Below are 22,610 nucleotides of genomic sequence, written 5' to 3' on the forward strand. Positions count from 1 at the left end.
GAAGAACATGAATGGTGTAGTTTCTCCTAAGACACGTGGAGGAATAATGGCTGCTGTTCCCCTCACAGTGTCAAAAACAAGACTATGATGTAACAGGAACAATCCCACAATACACTGCAAATTAAACTAGAATCTACGCATTAAACGGCCAGCAGGTGGTGCTGTTACCTTACAGTATGAAATATATGAAGGATTAATACACACAAAAATACAATGTCTGTAATAATCGAAGACATAAAAAAATGACTAGACCTTCTAGACAGCAATTATATGGCTGGACAGAACAACCAGATTCAGGAGGAAGCACAAATTTCACTTTGTTCTTACATTTGGTGCTTTTAGGAGAAATCATGGCTCTGCTGTGTCTGTTTCTTCCCCCATCATACACTGTCATGTGTTACAGAGCGTATCCGTGCACCTGCTGGATTTGTCTAACCCAAAAGAAATCTGGAAATTTGCTGAGAAGTTTAAGGCTGAAAACCGTCTGCACGTCCTGGTGAGTTCTACGATCTGCTCAATTCAGGCTTTTCTTTTCCTTTTCTCCCTACATCCAGAACAGTATTGCTTTACTGGCTCATGGTCCTTTTAAATGGATTAAGGGGTTATCAAACACAGTAATAAACATTATTCCTTATCCGATAAGTCCACGCATTTCTCTACCTTTATTTTTTTTTTTCATTCCGTTAGGATGTCCGTGCCACCTTCTTTGTGGCAGGACTAAGACTACAAGTCCTGCCATCCTTCTCTTGCAATGTTTTCCTGCTGATCTCGGAGGGATATGGGCTGGCCCTTGTACTTGCACATACAACTAAGCCAGGCCCCTTTGTCACCCCCATTAGTGTTGGCGATCGCTGACTGCATGTGGTTGGCAATCTTGCTGTTTTGCCCATTAGATGATTACCTGACACAAATGGAGGCGGCCCTCAGTCACGTGGCACTGTGTCGAAATGTCACAATGGTCGTGTTTGCTGATGGATGGATATTAGACAGTATTTTTTTTTTCTACAGATAATGCCTTTTATAAATTGGGACTCAAATCATATATTTTCGTGACTTTCTAGGTGAATAATGCTGGCTGTATGGTGAACAATCGCGAGTTAACAGAAGATGGAATAGAGAAGAACTTTGCCACTAATGTCTTGGGTAAAATAATACATTTTTCTTTTATCTTATGTGTCTTCTTTATACATAAAATAATACATAAATGATGTGACACTTTCACATCTTATTGCTTTTTGGATACTTTACCTTCATATTCCCTATGAAGCCTGGCATCAAGTGTATATATGGCGGCAACAGGAGATACAGGTGTCACAACAGATATGCACAGGAGGTAATTGGCAGAACATCTTCCCCTATGGAGATGTTGTCTGTGTATTCTGCATTGATAGATGCACCCACTATGACTCTGTAGTGGTGAAGAAGATGGCAGATGCAGGTGTTCAGGAGCTGAACAGACATCAATGGGAAATACTGGATCTCATGAGTTTCTGACTGCTGGAGGTCACCAGCTTAGCCAAAATAACTCAACTTCCTGGAGCCCTGATTTCTCCCTCACCCATGACAGCACCACGGAGAGAGGGGATCCGCCCTTCAGGGACAGGAACCTACAGATAAAAAAGGGCGGTACCTCTCCTCCGCCTTCAGTTGGGTTCCTGTCCCTGACGGAGGGACCCACAGGACGGTACCTTTCGTGTGTCCAGGATCCGGGGCCGGCCTGACCGGTGGTGGCAGCGGGAAGGCCCCTGCCTCGGGAAGGTGCGGTGCCCGAAGCCGCCACTGCTGGGGCCCATGCGGGCTGCCGGGTGAGCGGGCGGGAGTGACGCCGGAGCCGCCGCTCCGGAGAGGAAGTCGGGGCTCGTGGGGACCCGGTAAACATGCGGGCGGCGCCGGGTTACAGAGGTGTACCAAGATGGCGGCCACCCCGGAAGTAGAAGCCGGCTTCCGGGTCCCTAGAACCGGCGCATGCGCAGGAGCGCTCTCCCGGGGACCGCGGTGCAGGATGGGAGCGGTGACGCCAGCCGGGAAATTTTAAAATGGTGGCTGCACAAGCGCTCCAGGCTGGAGGCGTTCCTGAAGGAGATAGTGACCAGCAACAGGAGCAGCAAGCCAGGCAGCAGCTTTAGCAGCAGCAGCACCACCACCACAATCATCGTCAAAAGAACGCAGTACAGATGGTCGTTCCAGTAGTCACTCCACGCAGCATAGCACGTCAGCTGCAAGGAGCAAATCGCCACCAGGAGTGCAGCCTATTCAGGACCTGACTCCATCTCCCGAATCGATACCTGCAGCCGCATACCTTTGGGTGAGTGATCTTCGTGAATGTTCACCATTGTATTAAAAGTTCCATTTCCCTTACTAGGGAAAGAAGGGGAAAAGAAAAGGGGTGCCCCACTTGTGCTAGTCCCCTACCTATTTCTTGAGAGAGTGGTTCTACACCTCAGAGCCAGCTGCCACCTTCACCATCTCACTCTGCTGCGGACACCAGGCAGCCAGAGTTCAACACCAGTTTCAGCAGTGGCTTCAAGCCAGCTGGTAACTCCACCAGGTTTCTGCAGTGGCTTCACAAGACGCTATCACCAACACCTGCCTAGACCATGTGACCCCATGGGAAAAGGGAATGGTCAAATGATCAGGGGCCAAAAACTGCTATAACCCCAGTGACCACCGGGGGCAAAAGCCAAAGCAAAGAAAACATCGAGTGCGAAAAAAAAAAAAAAAAAAACCGGAACCATGTTAGGAAACTCCGGATTTGGCCTCTGACCTAAAAGCTGCAAGAGCAGAAAGCCCTAGGAAACGAAGTCCTAAGCCTGGTAGAAAAAGGAGCCCTCCAGGAGGTTCCCCTGCAGGGAAGGGGCAAGGGGTTTTACTCCCCTCTTTTTTTCCTGGTGACCAAGCCAGGCGGCAGGTTTCAGACAATTATAAATTTAAAAAAAAAAAAAAAAAAAAAATTTTTTTGGAGTCAATCAGGTCCACCACCAATCTCGGTGTTGGATCTCAGCGACGCCTATTATCACATCCCCATTCACAAAAACTCCAGGAAATATCTCAGGTTAGCTGTCTCGATAAAGGGCGAGATAAGAGAACTCCAGTATAGAGCCTTGCCATTCGGAATATCTGTAGCTCCACGGGCAGAGATGATGGCCCATATAAGGGAGCAAGACATAATATTAATCCCGTATCTGGACTATTTTTTAATAGCAACCAGCTTGGTTCAAAAACGCTGGGAACAGGGGGACAGAGTGATGGGCACTCTGCAAGGCCTGGGCTGGCTCCTGAATCTAAAAAATCAAGATCAGAGCCCAGCAGAGTACAGGAATTCTTGGGTCTAATATTGGACTCAAACATTCAAGAGTGCCGCCTCCCAGACCGCAAGAAGGAGAAAATCGCTCAAATTGTAACAAGAGCCATCCAAAATCCCTCCATGACATTAAGAAAAGCGATGTCACGACTAGGTTCTCGCTCCGCCTGCCTGCCAGCAGTCCAATGGGCTCAGTTACACACGAGAGTTCTACAGTGGGATGTACTAGCCAACTAGTCTGCAGTAGGGGGACACCTAGAGGGTCGTATTACCCTAAATTCAAAAACTACTCATTCCCTAACCTGGTGGAAAAGCCAAGACAACCCTTCCAAAGGGATCCCCTGGGTAACAAAAAATAACACACATAGCTACCACATATGCCAGTCCCACAGGGTGGGGAGCACACATGAACAACGAAGTGGCCCAGGGTACGTGGGGAGTTCAAGAATTAGAAGCCTCCTCGAACCAGTGAGAGCTCTTAGCAGTGGGCTACGCATTAGTACACTTCTTACCCCTGCTCCGGGGTCATCATGTCCGCATATTTCGGACAATCGAGTCACAATAGCATATATAAATCATCAGGGGGGAACCAGGTCCCGAGCCCTAATGGAAACATTCTCCAGAGTCCTCAAATTAGCAGAGGCAAACCTGCTATCTCTGTCACCACTACACATCCGGGGCACGGAGAATCAAAGGGCAGACTTTCTAAGTCGCTCCCAATTATGACAAGGGGAATGGGTCCTAAAGCGGTCCGTTTTTCGGCAGATTGTAAAAATGTGGGGGGACCCGGGCATAGATCTGTTTGCCGACTTCAGAAACAAAAAGTGGAAACTTTCTGCTCCATAGACCCCAGGGGGAATCCTCTAGCTCTGGACGCCTTCATACTCCCATGGACATGGGGCCTAACATATGCCTTTCCCCCGATCATGCTGATCCCAGCAGTGTTAAGAAAAGTCAGGGAGGATGGGGCAGGAATGATTTTAATAGCCCCCTTCTGGCCCAAAAGAACCTGGTTCTCCTGGCTAAGAATATTCTCTCTAACCGACCCATGGATCCTCCCAGATCTCCTGGACCTGCTATCGCAGGGGCCAGTGTTACACCCTCAGGCAGGGAGATTCCATTTAACAGCATGGAATTTGAGAGGGCACTGATGAGAGACAGAGGAATTTCAGAGAACCTGATAACTACACTACAAAAAAAAAAAAAAAAAAAGAGAAAAAATTCTTATCCACTTCGGAGGTAAAGGTTCAGGATGAGGTTCACATTGACAAAATCCTAGAATTTCTACAAAAGGGCCTAGAACAGGGTCTAGCGGTCAACACATTAAAGGTACAAGTAGAGGCCTTGGGCACCTTTATAACCATAATGTGGTAGGTAATCCCTGGGTGACAGATTACTAAGGCCGTATCCAGATCCGGGCCGATAGCTAATCAAAGATTACAATCATGGGATCTAAATCTTGTACTATCCACGCTAACAGGCCCTCCATTCGAACCTATTCACTCAGCATCCCTAAGAATCCTGTCGTTAAAAACAGTGCTTCTTTTGGCGCTAACATCAGCTCGCAGAGTGAGCGATATGCAAGCTTTATCAGTAGGGCCACCTTTCACAAAGATTCTAGATGATAGGGTCATTTTAAAGCCTGACCTGGCATATCTACCCAAAGTGTCATCACACTTCTATAAGTCCCAAGAGGTAGTCCTTCCTTCATTCTGCCCAAATCCTAAAAAGAAGGGAGAAGACAAATTCCACACCTTAGACGTGATGAGGTGCCTAGTGCAGTATCTAGAGGCCACCAAGAAATGTAGGAAGGAAGGCTCTCTCCTTGTGTGTTTTCAGGGACCTTGGAAGGGACTCAAAGCATCTAAGAGTACCCTGGAAAGGTGCATAAGGGATGCGATTGCCCTGGCATATTCATCCAGTGAAAATACCATTCCGGAAGGGTTGAGAGCCCATTCCACAGGAGTGATGGTGACCTCATGGGCTGAAAGATCTGAGGTATCAATAGAAAAAATCTGTAAGGCGGCCACCTGGTCATCACCTTCGACCTTTTTTAGGCACTATAGATTAGATCTAGCCTCTACGTCTGACCTGACCTTCGGGAGTAGGGTCCTTCAGGCGGTGGTCCCTCCCTAAGCTACCAATCTCTGTAATTCTCTCCGTGGTGCTGTCATGGGTGAGGGAGAATAGCTTAGTTACTCACCGATAACGGTGTTTCTCAGAACCCATGACAGCACCCGCTTATTCCCCTCCCCTTCACGAGTGTGGTGGGCACGTTTTACTGTTAGTAGAGTGTTTCCGTTTAGACACGGTGCTTCTGATAATAAGCAATATTATAATGTTATGCATATATTTCTGTTGTCTAACTAACCTGGAGACCCTCTGATGCTCTGTAACCAACTGAAGGCGGAGGAGAGGTACCGCCCTTTTTTATCTGTAGGTTCCTGTCCCTGAAGGGCGGATCCCCTCTCTCCGTGGTGCTGTCATGGGTTCTGAGAAACACCGTTATCGGTGAGTAACTAAGCTATTCCTCAGAGTGCGGTACAGACAGTCAGCATCACTGGTCTCTCAGACTCGGTGTTGTCTTGTCCACAAGCTAGTAGGGACCAAGCAGTCAGTTTAATCAAATGTTTATTTTAATATTAACCATAGCCCGCTCACTTGTGCTGCACTGCGATTTAGCAGCGACACCTAACAAACTTTGACCACGTCACAGATGTCGCAGCCTATGTCACTATTTAATCAAGCTTAAGAGTACTGTGACGACAATAATAGAAGGTGTATGGGCACCGTAGCACAAACCAGTATGCAGGACACCAGAGCCCAGTGGCCCCCAATATGGTCAGAGACTAGGCAGTAGCTCTGTATACAGGCACATCGTGGCTCTGTAGACAGTCACATCGCTGCTCTATATATACAGGAGTATTGTGGCTCTATATACAGTATATCCAGGCGTATCGTGGCTCTATATATATCCAGGCGTATCGTGGCTCTATATATATATATATATATATATATATATATATACAGGCGTATCGTGGCTATATATATATATATATATATATATATATATATATATATATACACACACAGGCGTATCGTGGCTATATATATATATATATATATATATATATATATATAGCCACGATACGCCTGGATATATGGAGAGCCAGGATATATATATATATATATATATATATATATATATATATATATATATATATATATATATATATATATATATATATATAGCTACGATACGTGTATATATATATATATAGCCACGATACGCCTGTGTGTATATATATATATATATATATAGCCACGATACGCCTGTATATATATATAGAGCCACGATACGCCTGTATATACTGTATATAGAGCCACGATACTCCTGTATATATAGAGCAGCGATATATATATATATATATATATATATATATATATATATATATATATAATGTGTATATATATATATGTATCGTGGCTCTGTAGACAGTCACATCGTGGCTATATATACATACAGGCGTATCGTGGCTATATATATATATATATATATATATATATATATATATATATATATATATATATATATATATATATATATATATATATATATATATATATATATATATACGTATCGTGGCTATATATATATATACAGGCGTATCGTGGCTCTATATATACAGGCGTATCGTGGCTCTATATATACAGGCGTATCGTGGCTCTATATACAAGAGCCTTTTCCTATCAGTTTTGCTTTGTAAACCTGGGATGTGCTGACCGTGGGCTGTGTGTGGTACAGCGGCTCAGTGCCATCCACTTCAAAAGATTCCCTATGGGAAATGTAGTGACTATATAGGCACTAGACGCACTAATGGTAAGATTGGATACATTTATCAACATTTGAGAAATATATCATATAAAACATAATTAAAAAGGGGGAATGATGTAAAAGGCAACAACGCATTTCGGGGAAAACAGTCCCTGTTATCGAGCAAAAAAAGAGGTGTCCTGCAGGATGTCAACTAATCCGTTATATATACATTTATACATCAGGACATACCCGGCAGCACGGCTGCTTCCACTCCTTAGATCCTAGACGCTTGCTCTAATAATTTAATAATTTGGACATACTCCTTTTCTCTCTCTTTAGTTTTCCTACCTTCCAGATCCACTTAAATAGGGCTGAGATGCAATAAGAGACACACATCATGGTCAGGGGTGGCGCTTTTTCTGAAAGTCAGCTGTGTTCTAATCCCTTTAATTCTGTCAGTAGTGATCCACACAGCCTTGTACATCTCTTTCCTGCCAATTCTGCATCTTTGGTAATGTACCTGTGAGGAAAATACTATAATGAGTGCGTCGGTTCACTGAATTACCCTGCCAGGACTTCTCCTGCCTCCGCACCAGCAGGGCTCCATTATATCCATGCACTTTGACTGCTAGAAGTAATATTGGAGCTACTCGGGGAAAGATGAAGTGCTCTGTAGGAGGCGATGCCCATTACTGCAGGGCTGTGGGTTGGCGCGTTTCTGGCTGCCCGCCATACAGCGAGGTTTTCATCAATCCAATAAACAGGAGGGCACAGAGCGTTAATCTAATAATATGCCCGTCCTCGCTCCCTGGGGCTGCTCGGCTGCGGAGTCTATTCATTTTGTGGTTATGTAACAATCCAATTAGTCGTGATTGTTAAATATTTAATTTCAGGACTTTTCACAAAAAGCGATGTAAACCTGCATAACCAATATCCGTGACTTCAATCGATGTATCCAATCATCAGTTATCAATTTTGATCAAAGATGAACTTTTTTCTTGCATTCGGGCAATAATACAAAGGATCGGAAGCCATTTTTGTTGTAAAGGGGCTTTACGCTGATCCAATTCTTAATGTAATTGGATTCTTGGAGAAACTTTTATATTTGTGTTCTCACAACTTGTTTGAAAAAAAAAAAAGTCCATGTTCAGGTCCTTGGGTACAAGTAAAGGAATTATACTGTGATGTTATAGGTTGCCATTGCTTCCAGCACCATGACCAAACCATTCTGTCTTCTGTCCTCACATAGGTACATATATTCTTACAATTGCGCTGCTTCCTGCATTGGAGAAGGAAGATGACGCCAGAGTCGTAAGTTCCCTGTTCTTGACTGCTCGGGTGATATTAAAGGGGCTTTTCCATTACGATAACTTATGACTTTTCCATAGGATAAGCCATAAATGTACGATCACTGGGAATGGATTAATGATATGTGCACACACTGAGGTTTCACTGCAGGAAAAAAACGCTGCATAAAATGTGTTTTACTGGCGGCTTTTCCCCATTAATTTGAATTGTTGAAAAACATTGCAAAATTGCTGTAAGAAGAGACGTGCTGCAGATTTTTTTTTTCCCAATCTGATTGATGCTTCAAATCTGCAGGGAAAAAAATAAGCAGATTCTGCACGAGACGTCACAAATCTCACTCACTTTACTCGTACAATAAAACGCTATGATTTTTTTTTAACGGCAAAAACACAGCATTTGAACAATTCTAAAGAAAATGAGCATAGCGGTCCAGAAAATACTGATATTTTTAGTGCAGGGCCTGAAGAGGGCCGCCCTGGCTGTTTATATTCTTTGAACATTAGACCTAACACGGTGTATACATTGTCTGCAGTGTTCCTTCTATTAGTTTTGTATCCTGTTGGATCTTTTTACTATAATTTGAGGTTTCTTGTACACTTAGTTTTTCAATGCAATTTGTTAACTGTGTGTTTTTGGGGTGTTAATAATCACCTCATTCTCCACCCGTTCTGACAATGCAGTGGCTGCAGCACTGCTTCAGTGTTGTGCCCCCTTTCCCAATTTTTAGTCTTTCTGCTCCTGGACACCCAGCTGTGCTGGGATTTGTAGTCTGCCCCATACAGAGCCGCAGGTTGCTGGAAACATCCCTCTTCAGATGGGACTATGAATTGGTGCTGTAGCCCCTTTGTTCTCAGGACTGGTGGTCCCAGAGGTCAGACCATCAATGATCATTCAGTCAATATTTTTTTTTTCTACTTTTGTATTTATCAGGTATTTTTTTCTCTGATATTGGGTGATTTGCCAGGCTCTTCACTGTATTCCTACTGTGTGGATTTATCTGGCCGCAGAAAGTGAGCTCTTGGCAATTTTTAGTTAGATTGGGGGTATTTTATTGGAGGGATTGTGCGGATTTCAAGCATTGGCCTCATTTTGAACAACTCCCGGAACAGTAATGAATATATCGTGTGCGGCGAATGCTGCCACTCAGCTGGCCACATGATTGTAGCCCTGGCACCTAGCGTGGGATCCTGGCATGTGACGGTTGTTGCTGGGTTGTTTCAGGTGACGGTCTCCTCAGGCGGGATGCTGGTTCAGAAACTCAATGTCGTAGATCTGCAGTTCGAGAATGGCACTTTTGACGGAACTATGGCTTATGCACAAAACAAGGTCTGTGCTCTCTGCTCCACAAGTATTACAAATTACACGATGTAGGAAATGTTTGCTTTGTGCCTGAAATACTCACTGTGCTCTAGCTATAGAAACCTGGGGGTATGAGCCTATACATTACTATGCATCTAAAACATAAAAAGGGGCATTCTTTATAAAAAAAAAAAATAAATAAATAAAACACACTTTTTATGCTTGCTTATATAGAGCAGCATTGTACAGACTGTGTAGACAGTGATACAATCTAGATTCCCTATCAGTATGTTTTTGGAGTATGGGAGGAAACCCACGCAAACACGGGGAGAACATACTTAATTAATACAGGAGTTCACATTGCTCAGATTGGAATCCAGGACCCCAACCATGGAATCCATTGCAGTATCGGGCCATGTTCTGTACAAAACCCCCAGCTTCATATGGCCTGGTGCAGATTTACATGTCATTAATAAGGAGGGCCTTATGTATATAAATTAAGCTACAGTTCTAAAAGCTCACTCCTACAGGTGTATTTACTTGGCAGCATGCAATTAATATCAGGCACCAAAAATCTCTGTAATCTGGCCCCATAAGGAGGCACAATATCACACACAGGGCCTAAGGATGGCTAAAGGGGTTTTCTTAGACATTGCTACCATATTGCTGTAATGTCACAAATGTCTAGTGGGTGGACGAGTCCTAATCCTAGGACATCAACCTCTAGAACCGCGTGGCTTTGGTGTCTCCACTCAGCTTTTCCAGGCTCATACATGTCGTGCTATTGAGGATATTGATTTATCATGGGCTAGCACTGTGCCAAAAGAGGAGTAGAGAGAAAATCGCACCGCACTTTTCTAGGGCCACTGTCACTTTGTTTTGAGTGGTAAGTGGGGGACATTGTTCTTAGCGTTATTCCAGTGTCTATCTTGAGACAATCCACTCATTACATATAAATGTGCCCTCGTACCCTTAATTCTCTGATATTGCAGACAGAATTCAAAATCCCACTCACTTTTTCAGCCCTTTTCCCAGAAATGTTTCTATTCCACACAAATGTTTGTTTTTTTTATTCTGCTTGAATGTTTGTTTTTTGTGATGGCATAAATAATTCTCATTTTTGTCATGTATGTATTGATTTTGTTTTCTTTAGAGACAGCAAGTAACCCTGACCGAGCAGTGGGCTAAAGCGTATCCCAAAGTCCATTTCGCTGCGATGCATCCAGGCTGGGCCGACACACCGGGTATAGAACATATGTGGCAGCTGTAACACTCAGGATTATTTCTGGCAAAGCAAAATCTTGTGATTTATAAAGTTCACTGTTCATGCGGTCCATACAAGGCAGGGGATATGTTATGTCAGGCTGCGTAATGTACTGTACTTTCCTGGGGAAAAAAAGGAAATCTGACGCATCATAAGCCAAAGGAGGGATCATGAATCCAGTGAAAACAGAATGCATTATGCAGCCTTGTCAAGCTAAATGTCTGTCTACTGAGCTGCAATGCTGCCACAAAAAAAAAATTATATATCGTGGTGTAGTGACCACTTTGTCCGCTAGGGGGCGCTGTGTGGAGGCCCCAAGAGAGAGGATGAGTGGCAGAATCCTGAAGGACCGTTATGTATCTCAAGGTGGGAGGCCTTGAGATGGAGACTTATGTGTGTGTGTTGATGAGCAATGATATTGCTGAGGTGTTGTTTCAATATGTCAGGGAGAAGTCTCCAGGTAACTGGGGAGATGGGCAAACCCAGTTACCTAAACACCCAAGGGGTGTGTTTGAGAACATTGTGATAAAAGTGTGTGAATGGTTCAAGGACTTGTGATGAGGTCATAGCCATGTGACCCCCGGTGGGCGTGGCTACGGGCCGTATAAGGTGGCCAGAGTAGGTCACATGGGGGGGGGGGGGAATGCAGGGACCTGGTTGGTCCGTTTTGGAAGGCCCCGTCTGGGAGAGATGGGGCTGTCTTTCTGTCAGCAAGGAATGCTGTGTTGAATGGCTGCACGTGACTGATGAATCCCTGGAGGAAATGGACATCTGCCGCATGATGAAGGAACTATGAGGAAACCCTGACGTGGGTGAGAGAACTGAGGCTGAAGAGCCTGTGTATGCATAACCTGTGTGACCACAGAGATTCCAGAGCTGAACTCTGTCATGGACGCTATGCTGATATGAAGTTTATGTTGCTTCTGTGGGTTTATGATGCTAAATAAACCGCATGGACTATGATTGTTTATGGAAAACCTGTGTCGGATCTGGTTTTGTGGCGGCTAAGTAGGTTAATGGGGGGATTGGGGCTAAAGTAAGGTATATGTGGATTTTTTCATTAATTTCCTATAGATGTGTTTTCTAGCTCACCATATTCAGTTTGAATGGCTTTTTTTTTTTTAGACTTAAAGAGGTTTTCTACTACTGTATCACCCCTGCTTAATTAAGGTCTCCAATTAGTGGATACTCTCCCCTCACTTTGCTGTTCCCGCGGGTGATGTGACAAACAGCAGCCACTTATTGGCGGAAATGGTGACATGAGACAATGTCACATCACCCGCGGAAACAGCAGCAAAGTGGGAAGCGTGTCCACTTTTTTTTTTTTTTTTTTTTTAACTGGGGTTCTGTTGCATTTCTGAACGGGCGATCCTTTTGTTCTCTTTGGTAGCGGCTCTCTAAAAGGCTATGTTCTCTTAATGAGGATTTGATGGTGCAGATTTTCTGTATCTGTTTTGTTGCGTGTATTTTTTGTTAATGTATTTTTATCACGTTTTAAGCATCAAATTTTCTTTTTGGTCAGTGTCAAAGACTCTTTAGAGGATACAGACCAGCCTAGCGTCCTTGTGTGAGTCGACAAAAATGGCTGCCAGCTGAACTGCAGCTTGGCTCAGTTATCTAATCTGTATGGGAGCCTTACTACCCTTCCCTACTTCTTGGGGTGTGTTTGCACACGCTGCTTATTCGCAGCAGTTTCTGCTGCGGTGTACACTACCATAATATCCTATGGGAAATGGAAACCGCAGTGCAGACGGTGCGGATTTGCAGCGGTTTTTAATCCGCAGAAAGAATTGACATGTCAATTCTTTCTGCGGATTCCGTTGCGGTTTACCATCTCCTCCATTGTAGAGGTGATAAACCGCAGGGCAGGTCTTTTGACCTGCGGATTTTGTAAAATCCGCGCGGATCAATCCGCAGCAGAATCCGCAGTGTGTGCACACACCCTTACACTATTATATGTATGTACAATTTATAATATTTATGCACAATTTATATGTAATTGTACATACTATAGCTTCCCAATCTGCATTAAAGGCATAGAAAATATGTACCGTATTTATTACTCTTATTTAGTCATTCTCCCCTAGACATAGCACAGTGAATCTAAGAACTGTCCCTGAATCTAGTATATAACATTACAGAATTTCATCAGAGCTTTTAGGGAAGATAAGATAGATTAAATCAGATCTGTCACCAGATTTCACAATACAAACTGCACATTTTATTGAATATATCTTAGACCTGATGAGGATGGTGTACTTTGAAAACTTAAGCAAAAATGGATGTATAATCCTTATATTAAGATGACCATTTTATCGGTCCAACTGATGAAACTCATGAATTCAAGTGTATTAATTCTCTGTCCATCCAGCCTGCCATCTGCAGCTTGTACTGAGCAGTATGAGATCTCAGCAGCAGCAGGGACACTGAGGAGCTGTCGATAGGGCTGGTTTGGGGGGGAGAATCTCAGTTTACACTTCCCCAAAGTATTATACAGCCATTGTGACATAGATTTCAGGACAGATGAAATTGCTGTACTTACTTTGAAAATGCTGTATACCATTTATGCAGTTTTTATGGTGGAATCTGATGACAGATCTACTTTGTGTTTTGGTTTTTTTTTTTTGATATATATATATACATATACACACACACACTGATTCGGTTGGTGTACATGATGACTTTATCACTAAAGTGTAATATTTAAAAGGGTTTCCAAGACCCCTGAGAGAATAGGAAAAGAGAACAGTCTGCAAGTAATTGCATATGGAGAGGGGAGGTTTAGGAATAACAGAACCCTACAGTGAGAATATTATGCATTTTTAGGATACAAATGTTTTGTACATGTCCAGATAATTCTGTGAAAGACTATGTCCAGATAATTCTGTGAAAGACTATGTCCAAATCTACTTATTGTGTTGATGTTCTGTAACCTCATTTTTCTTACCCCTTTAAGTGGTGAGGTTATCAGTGCCAAACTTCTATGAGAAAATGAAAAACAGATTACGCACAGAAGACCAAGGCGCAGACACTGTGGTGTGGTTGGCTGTGTCTCCTGCTGCAACAAAGCACGCAAGTGGCCTTTTCTTCCAAGGTTAATGCTTTTTCCTGAGAATTCTTGTTGTTTAGTTGGTGTGCAATACAAAAGGAAAAATATCTAATCCCTTTGGTTCCAGTGGTCACGAAAAAAAGTCACTTGGTCCAGATTTTCTGCTCTCATAGCTCATTTGCAGTTGATGAGTTGTGTATCGACTACCAGGAGTCTCATAGGGTTTTAGGCAGCACAATTCTATAGTTAAGAGAAATTCTAATGTAAATGTAGCTATACACAACTCTATGAACCAACAACCCCACATCTGTTGCTGACTGTAAGATTCATAACCATCTCAACAACTTAATTTTCTCTTCTAGATCGGAAGCCAGTTTCTACACATCTCCCCTTGGCAAGTACACACTCCTCCGCTGCAGATGAAGAGAAACTCCTACAGATCCTACAGGAAATGTCTCAAAAATGGACTACTGACTCCTGTAAGGTATAACCCCCGAGATCAGATTTGTTTAACAGAATAGGACAAATGTCATTTAACACCATGAGCAATATATTCACCTCTGTAACACCACAGCTCTAATGGAAGATAAGACGAGCGTTTGCGATGCTGCGGACAAGAGCTTCAGCCACAACAGACAACATTTTACAAGTTCTGTGGTATGTCTGTATCTGTAAGACTGCAATATCAGACTTACATTAAAAATGCATGTGTTCTCGTCATGGATTTCACAGATAGATCATGTATGTAATCTAAAGAGCTATTCACATGTGTCTACAAAAAAAAAAACAATGCCTGATGAAGAGACCTGAGTAGTCTCGAAAGCTTGCAATTTGTTACCATCTTTTCAGTTAGCCATTAAAAGGTATCAACCACTGAGGACTCTCAATTCTGAATATTTTTCTACAAAAAAAACAAACATGTTTGTGTTCCATGTCACAGATCAAAATTACTCATACAAGTCTATAGACCTGTGAAAATTCAGAGCTCACACAATGACTCGTGTGCTGTCCATTTTAACGGGTAGAAAAAGCCTTGGAATTCGTTTTGGCATAGGATTAAATCACTGAAGATGAAAACTAATGGTAGACACTAAATATTGATGGAATTCGGTCTGTATCTTTACATATGGGAAAAGTGGAAACTGGAACCTTAAGGGTATGTGCTAAATCTACAGTCATGGCCAAAAGTTTTGAGAATGACACAAATATTATATTTTCACATGATCTGCTGGCCTCTGGTTTTTATGTGTGTTTGTCAGATGTTTTTATCACATACAGAAATATAATTGCAATCATATTATGAGTAGCAAAAGGTTATATTGACAGTTAGAATGAGTTAATGCAGCAAGTCAATATTTGCAGTGTTGACCCTTCTTCAGGACCTCAGCAATTCTCCCTGGCATGCTCTCAATCAACTTCTGGATCAAATCCTGACTGATAGCAGTCAATTCTTGCAAAATTAATGCTTTTATTTTGTCTGAATTTGAAGGTTTTTGTTTGTCCACCCGTCTCTTGATGATTGACCACAAGTTCTCAATGGGATTAAGATCTGGGGAGTTTCCAGGCCATGGTCCCAAAATCTCTTATGTTTTGTTCCCTGAGCCATTTAGTTATCACCTTTGCTTTATGGCAAGGTGCTCCATGTTGAAAAAGGCATTGTCGATCGCCAAACTGCTCTTGGACGGTTGGGAGAAGTTGCTCTTGGAGGACATTCTGGTACCATTCTTTATTCATGGCTGTGTTTTTAGGCAAGACTGAGAGAGAGCCCATTCCCTTGGCTGAGAAGCAACCCCACACATGAATGGTTTCAGGATGCTTGACAGTTGGCATGAGACAAGACTGGTGGTAGCGCTCACCTGGTCTTCTCCGAATAAGCAGTTTTCCAGATGTCCCAAACAATCGAAAAGGGGATTCATCAGAGAAAATTACTTTACCCCAGTCCTCAGCAGTCCACTCCCTGTACCTCTTGCAGAATATCAGTCTGTCCGTGATGTTTTTTCTGGAGAGAAGTGGCTTCTTTGCTGCCCTCCTTGAGACCAGGCCTTGCTCCAAGAGTCTCCGCCTCACAGTGCGTGCAGATGCACTCACACCTGCCTGCTGCCATTCCTGAGCAAGCTCTGCACTGCTGGTAGCCCGATCCCGCAGCTGAAACACTTTTAAGAGACGATCCTGGCGCTTGCTGATCTTTCTTGGGCACGCTGGAGCCTTTTTGGTAACAAGGGAACCTCTCTCCTTGAAGTTCTTGATGATGCGATAGATTGTTGACTGAGGTGCAATCTTTCTAGCTGCGATACTCTTCCCTGTTAGGCCATTTTTGTGCAGTGCAATGATGACTGCACGTGTTTCTTTAGAGATAACCATGGTTAACAGAAGAGAAACAAACGATGCCAAGCACCAGCCTCCTTTTAAAGTGTCCAGTGGTGTCATTCTTACTTAATCATGACAGATTGCTCCATTAACACAGGTGTGGGTGTTGATGAGGACAGGGCTGGAGATCAATCACTGAAACGATGTTAGCTGGTCCTTTTAAGGCAGGGCTGCAATGATGTTGAAATGTGTTTTGGGGGCTAAAGTTCATTTTCTAGGCAAATATTGACTTTGCAAGTAATTGCTGTTAAGGGAATCCACCTGGCTAGCGTTGCTTTGACACGGCTAGACCCTTCTTATGCCCCTCTGGAAGCATCCTGAGAACTACCTTTTCCTGATGAAAAATTCAGGAATAGCGAACGGCAGGACAGAGCTGCCAATTCCAAAACTCGTCTGATTGACGTAATTGCCACTAGAAAAACCACCTTCCAAGAGAGGACGGACAGTGACACGTCCTGCGGCGGTTCGAAAGGAGCCTCCTGTAAGGCTCCGAGAACCAGGTTAAGGTCCCAAGATTCCAATGGCCTTCTATAAGGAGGCGTCACATGGGAAACTCTCTGAATGAACGTCTTGACCTGAAGTTTGGTGGCAATTCTGCGTCGGAAAAGCACTGACGTGGGTGAAATTTGGCCCTTGAGCGAGCTAAGCACGAGGCCTGATTTTAAACCAGATTGAAGGAATTCCAATATGGCTGGAATGGAAAAACACCAGAGGTGATCGACCATGATCCTTGCACCACGAAAAGAAGGTTGTCCAGGTGCGGTGATAGATGCACAAGGACAAAGGCTTCCTAGCACTAATCATGGTGGAAATCATGTCATGAGAGAACCCAGGCTGTGCTAAAATCCAGGATTCAACGGACACGCCGTCAAAGACAGGGCCCCGGAGTTCTGGTGGTAAATCCTTCCCTGCGAGTGTAGATCCATGCAATCTGGAAGCTGCCAGGGGACGTCGGCAACTAGTTGTATTAGTTCTGCATACCATGCTCGGCGCGGCCAATCTGGCGCGACAACGATCACTGGAACTGCCTCTGCTCAGATCTTCTTAATGACCCTCGGAAGCAAGGGAAGAGGAGGGAAGATGTACGGGAGCCGGAACCGGTGCCATGGCAGAACTAGGGCGTCCACTGTGATGGCGCATGGATCACGCGATCGGGAAATGAACCGAGGAACCTTATTGTTTAATCTTGAGGCCATGAGATCCACATCCGAAGTCCCCCCAACGATGACAAATCTGTTGAAAAACTTCCGGATGAAGAGACCACTTCCCCGAGGCAATGCTTTGGCAACTGAGAAAATCTGCAGGTCAATTTTCTACGCTCGGCCCAATGGAGGATGTGACTCGCTTCGTGCACGGCCATCCTGCTCCGGGAACCTCCCTGGCGGTTGATATACGCTACAGCCGTGGCGTCGGATTGGAACTTGATGAGACCTGCGAGGAGACGGTGGAAACTCCGTAGAGATAAACTGATCGCTTGCATCTTCAAAATGTTGATGGGGAGGCTGACTCTCGGGTTGACCAATGACCCTGTTCCGTGTGGCGACGAAAGACCGCTCCCCAGCTGATGAGACTTCTCCTGGAGAATGACCAACCCGTGGGAAGTGTCAAAGATCATCCCTAAAAGGGAAATCCGCTGAGCTGGTTTTGGGAAAGACTTTTCAAAGTTTATCTTCCACCCCAGGTGAGAAAGTGTATTTACTGTTATCCATGGATTCCTCACAGACTGAAAAGGGACGGACCCTTGATGAGCAGGTCGTCCGGATACGGTAACACCACCACTCCCCCGAGAGTGATTACCAAGGTCATGCGGCTGTCATGGCCATTGGAAAGACCCTGGGGGCAAAGGTGAGTCCGAAGGGCAAGGCAACAAACTGGAAGTGTTCCTTGTAAATTGCAAAATGCAGAAACTGCTGGAGGGACGGGCAGATCGGAATGTGAAGGTAAGCGTCCTTGATGTCGATGGATGGTAGGAACTCTCCTTTTTCCATGGAAGCGACAACTGATCGGAGAAATTCCATTCGGAATCGCCGTATCATGACAAACTGATTTAACAGTTTGAGATCCAGAATGGGTCACATCGTCCCGTCCTTTTTTGGAAACAAAAAGATTTGAATATAATCCTCTGAACCTTTCGTGATGAGGGACCGGTATGATGACTCCGACCCTTAGCAGAGCCTGAACAGCCCGAAGGAAGGCTCTTGTCTTTTTCTTTGGGGGGAGAGGAAAGGAAAAACTGAGTTGGAGGGGGGAGATGAAAATTCTATCTTGTATCCGGAGGACACCAGCTCCCTGACCCACTTGTCGTCATTGGGTAGATCTGAGATCTGGCTCCCCTAGATCCCGAAGCCCTAGGTTTCTAAGAACGGTTAGGTCTGTATGAGAACTGGGAGCCTGTGTCTCCGCGCGGAGACTGACCTGATCCGAAAGAAAAAAGGTAGAGGAGGACCAACCGGAATTGTTGCGAGATCGAAAATGCGTCGGCTGTTGGTTGCGAAATGGCTGAACAGCCCTTTGTTGAGGAAGGAATCTACTTTTTCCCCTCCAGTAGTATCAGAAATGAGCTGGTCCAGTCTCTCTCCAAAAAGACGACCCGCTTGAAAAGGGGGGGGGGGGGAGGAGAGAGTCAATAATCTTTTAGATGTGGCATGCGCCCACCAGCCGCAGAGCCCTGGGGCTCTTCTAATGGAGATTGCATGAGCTGCAGCTTGAGCCGCGCAATTGGCGGCATCAAAAGAAGCGTCTACTACAAAGCTTGCTGCGTGAAGCATCTGGCTGGCAACAGTGGTTGTCTCCGGAGGAAGATTGGTGCCCAGGAAGGAAGTAATCAGGACTTCTGTCCAAGCAGCCATGCCTTAGTGACCTAAACTGCCGCGAGGGATTGGAAAAAAAAAAAAAAGCCACTCCTGAAGCTTCGTCAAATTGGCTACCCTGCCCTTTTCAATTTTTGGGATCGGAGGGGTTTCTGACTGAGGAACCCTCAGAAACAGGAGCGTTGTAGAAGCAAGACGTGGTACAGCAGGGTCCACCGGAGGGAACTAATCGACCGTTCATTAGGTCTGGATCAAAAGGGTATTTAGCCAGAGTAAACTTATGCCCAGTGAACCACTTATGTGGCCGATCCCTATCTTACTGGATGGCTAGTAAATAACCAGCGCGCACTCTTGTTCCTTAAATGAGATAAGGAGTGCTGGAGTGGGAATATTTTCCTCATCTAACTTCAGAATCCTGTTGACTGATTCTATAAGAGAATCAAGCAGCTTTTGATGAGATGGGGGATTCTGAGGGCTGACGCGACAGATACGAATTCAGAGTGATGCTTGCTGTGAACCTCAGGAGAGGGCGAGCGAGTGACAGGCGTCGCTGATGCGCGACCACGACTGGGGGATGGGCCATGGGTCCGATTTTCCAGAGACCGTGCTCCCGGAGGGAGAATATAGCCTGGGCAGAGACTCGACCGACCGTGATAGGGGCGCAGCCCACTCAGGGGTACCAGACGCAGGAGGCCCATCAGCAGTGGCTGCGAGGGGCGTTGGAGCGTAGGTCGGGTCGCGGTCCGTACATAACTGATTAGTTTGTGCACTGGGTAAGACAGACCTGCAAGTGGTACACACGGTAGAAAAAACGCAGTGTGCTTCTTAGCAGCCCGTTTAGCCTTCTTAGAGTGAGGCATAGCGCTCCAGAAAGGGATAACGGCAGAGTCTGACTGCACCTGCAGGGAATTTGCTGGGAAGGGGTTAAGCTTTAATCTGAGGACAGATGCAGCTAACCCACGGTCCTGTGTTATGTCCCCCAGGAGGAAAAAACTGTGGCCCTGTGGAGTCACCCGGTATTCGGCTGCTCCTGAAAGGGTTAACTGCAGCAGAGGTAACAGACATGGCCCCTGAGATTAGAATTGCGTGTCTCGTTGAGTATGAGAGGCGCCAAGAGGAGGGGGCGGTGACGTTAGCGCGGGCGGCGCTATCCAAATTGCGGCCTAGCAGGCCAGAAAAGCCGGGGGCTACATTTCTGGCCTCCCCGCGGTAAGCCCCAGGCGGGGGGAGGGAGCCGCAATCGGGCGCCAGTGTACCGCCGCTGACGCTAAGTCAGCTCTTCTCCCGGGGACAAGGACCCGACCCCATACCTCCACTCCTGTGCTCAGTCAGGTCGTCCGCTGTCCGGGGTCTTATCCTCTAGGCGATGTAGCAGAGCTGGAGGAGGTTTTACAGGGGCGTATTGCTCAATTGATCCTCCCTCTGGGCAGGGGGACGGAGAGCTCTGGAGCTGATTCAGGGCATGCGAAAAAGCGCTGTTCAGGTCTCTCTCCATGCACTCCTGTTGCGCTTGACCTCGTATCCGTGGAACCATCGTCCGAGGAATACAGCCCCATTCGTCGCAGGAAAGTGTACGGGGAGGTATACTCCACGTGCTTGCCTGTTGTTGGTTCGGGGGGAGAGCGGGCCGTATAATGGAACAGTCGCCCCCTTCACTCCGTTAATTAAAAAATAAAAATTTACAGAAAATTCAAAAATAAAATAAAATAACTGTGGGGTCTGAAACCAGACCCAAGTGCCTCCTACAGACACTAAGCAAAGAACTAGGGAATTCCCAGCCAGCGAGAGGGTGTATACTGCAGGGGAGGAGCTAACTTTTTTTCTGGTTTACTTAGTGTCCTCCTAGTGGCCAGCAGCATAGCACCCACTGTCTCTGTGTCCCCCAATGAGGCGTAGGAGAAATAGGGTATATAGTTTTGCTTTTTTATTTTAATCAAAAAAACATGTTAATGCCATCCAGTCACGGCGACTGTAATTGGGACAGTCCTAACTAATTAAAAACCTTAATGTTTGTCAAGTGACATCCATGTGGATAAGGGCTGAGACTGACTGTGACCAACTAGTGGACACCCCAATATAATGTCTAGCGCAATACAAAGGCAGGCCACACCTTTATATGCACATGATGTAAACAGACTAAGAAAAACCCAAACGGTATGAAATGGGATATAAACTGGTGTGCGTGAAGGGTGTAAGTGCACATTCACACTGGCCACTGAACAGAAAAAAAAAAAAAACAAAGGCGTGACCTGCCTTTCTCTTGAGCTGGGCATTATTGATGTGGTCTCCCTCAACGGTGTGTCCACTAGCTGGGCCCAGTCCGTCTCAGCCCATATCTACATGCATGTCACTTGACAAACTAAGGTTTTAATGTTAGAGTTAGGACTGTCTCAATTACAGTCACCGTAGAGTGATGGGATGGCTTTCGCATTTTTTTGATAAATATGTTAACTAAATACTCTATTATTTTCATGCACTATGCTATTTACTGCAGGGTATTTAATCATTGTTTGTCTGGTTTTTTTTTTCAGTAGGATCAACCCTCCTATGCAGTCTATATGGGCATGTAGGTCATGGGAATCTGAATAAAATACACATACTTTGATATGTGCAATTTTATTCCAGAGAAATCCATGTTTTTCTTATATGCAAGTGAGCTATTAAAATCTATGGGACGGACACCAATCGCCCCGAAAATCTGCCTCCAGAGCTTATTATAAATGAAAGGAGGCATTACCAGTGTGAGATGTTATGATTGACACTTTGATTTCATAATCGCACAAAGCTGTGCAGTGACATCAGAACTAACAGTACAGCAGAAGTGAACCTCGTCTTATTACAAACAAGAAGCACATTTGTAAGTTTTTCTCTCACAGAGCAGTCAGCTCTCTGTACTGCTGTTCCCCGTCCACTGGCTGGGTATGAGATGGAAGCTGAAGCACTATGTTTTTGCAGTGAGACACATTTCACACTTTTGCTGTACTGCATTAGTTCCAATCTTACTGCAGAGCTGATTAGGAGAGAAAGTGTCAGTCATTATATGTCTCACACTGGTAATGCCCCCTTTCATTTATAATAATATCTGGAGGCAGATTAAGGGAAGATCTATTTCTAACCCATAGATCTTAACAGCTCATTTACATATAAAGAATGTGGATTTCTCTGGTATTAAGACATCGGATCTCAGATATTAAGGTATCATTTTATGGAACTTCCTAGGCCACTACAACAGATCTGCCATGTGTACACTCTACCTTCCCATGCTGTGGACACTTACAGCTGAGAGACAGGACGCATCACACAGCTGTCTCCTAACTTGAATTGTTTACCATGAGGTGATAGGACTAGTGACAAGCTAATGTCCTTGACTATGGTGTTATCAGAGCATGCTCATG

At 44.8% G+C, this 22,610-nt stretch overlaps 1 protein-coding gene and 1 long non-coding RNA gene across 5 annotated transcripts in view; both read left to right on the plus strand.

The window, feature by feature from the left end:
• The window catches only part of DHRS12 (dehydrogenase/reductase 12), a 28,965-nt gene extending 14,052 nt beyond the window's left edge, over nucleotides 1-14,913 (plus strand). For 3 of the 4 annotated variants that reach the window (XM_073583311.1, XM_073583312.1, XM_073583310.1), the window contains exons 4-10: nucleotides 404-496; nucleotides 1,062-1,143; nucleotides 8,368-8,429; nucleotides 9,648-9,752; nucleotides 10,879-10,969; nucleotides 13,946-14,083; nucleotides 14,401-14,913. In XM_073583311.1, coding sequence (XP_073439412.1) covers nucleotides 404-496; nucleotides 1,062-1,143; nucleotides 8,368-8,429; nucleotides 9,648-9,752; nucleotides 10,879-10,969; nucleotides 13,946-14,083; nucleotides 14,401-14,528 — 699 coding nt within the window. In that variant the 3' untranslated portion in view covers nucleotides 14,529-14,913. The remainder of the gene's footprint in view (nucleotides 1-403; nucleotides 497-1,061; nucleotides 1,144-8,367; nucleotides 8,430-9,647; nucleotides 9,753-10,878; nucleotides 10,970-13,945; nucleotides 14,084-14,400) is intronic. The other variant, XM_073583309.1, reaches the window with a different exon arrangement.
• On the plus strand, nucleotides 1,624-4,479 carry LOC141096576 (uncharacterized). Its single transcript, XR_012233715.1, has 2 exons — nucleotides 1,624-2,508; nucleotides 2,549-4,479. It is a non-coding gene; the product is annotated as an uncharacterized lncRNA (long non-coding RNA).
• Nucleotides 14,914-22,610: the final 7,697 nt, after the last annotated feature.

The sequence above is a fragment of the Dendrobates tinctorius genome, unplaced genomic scaffold, assembly GCF_039654945.1.
Source record: "Dendrobates tinctorius isolate UK_male_01 unplaced genomic scaffold, ASM3965494v1 ptg000075l, whole genome shotgun sequence".
Classification (NCBI taxonomy): domain Eukaryota; kingdom Metazoa; phylum Chordata; class Amphibia; order Anura; family Dendrobatidae; genus Dendrobates; species Dendrobates tinctorius.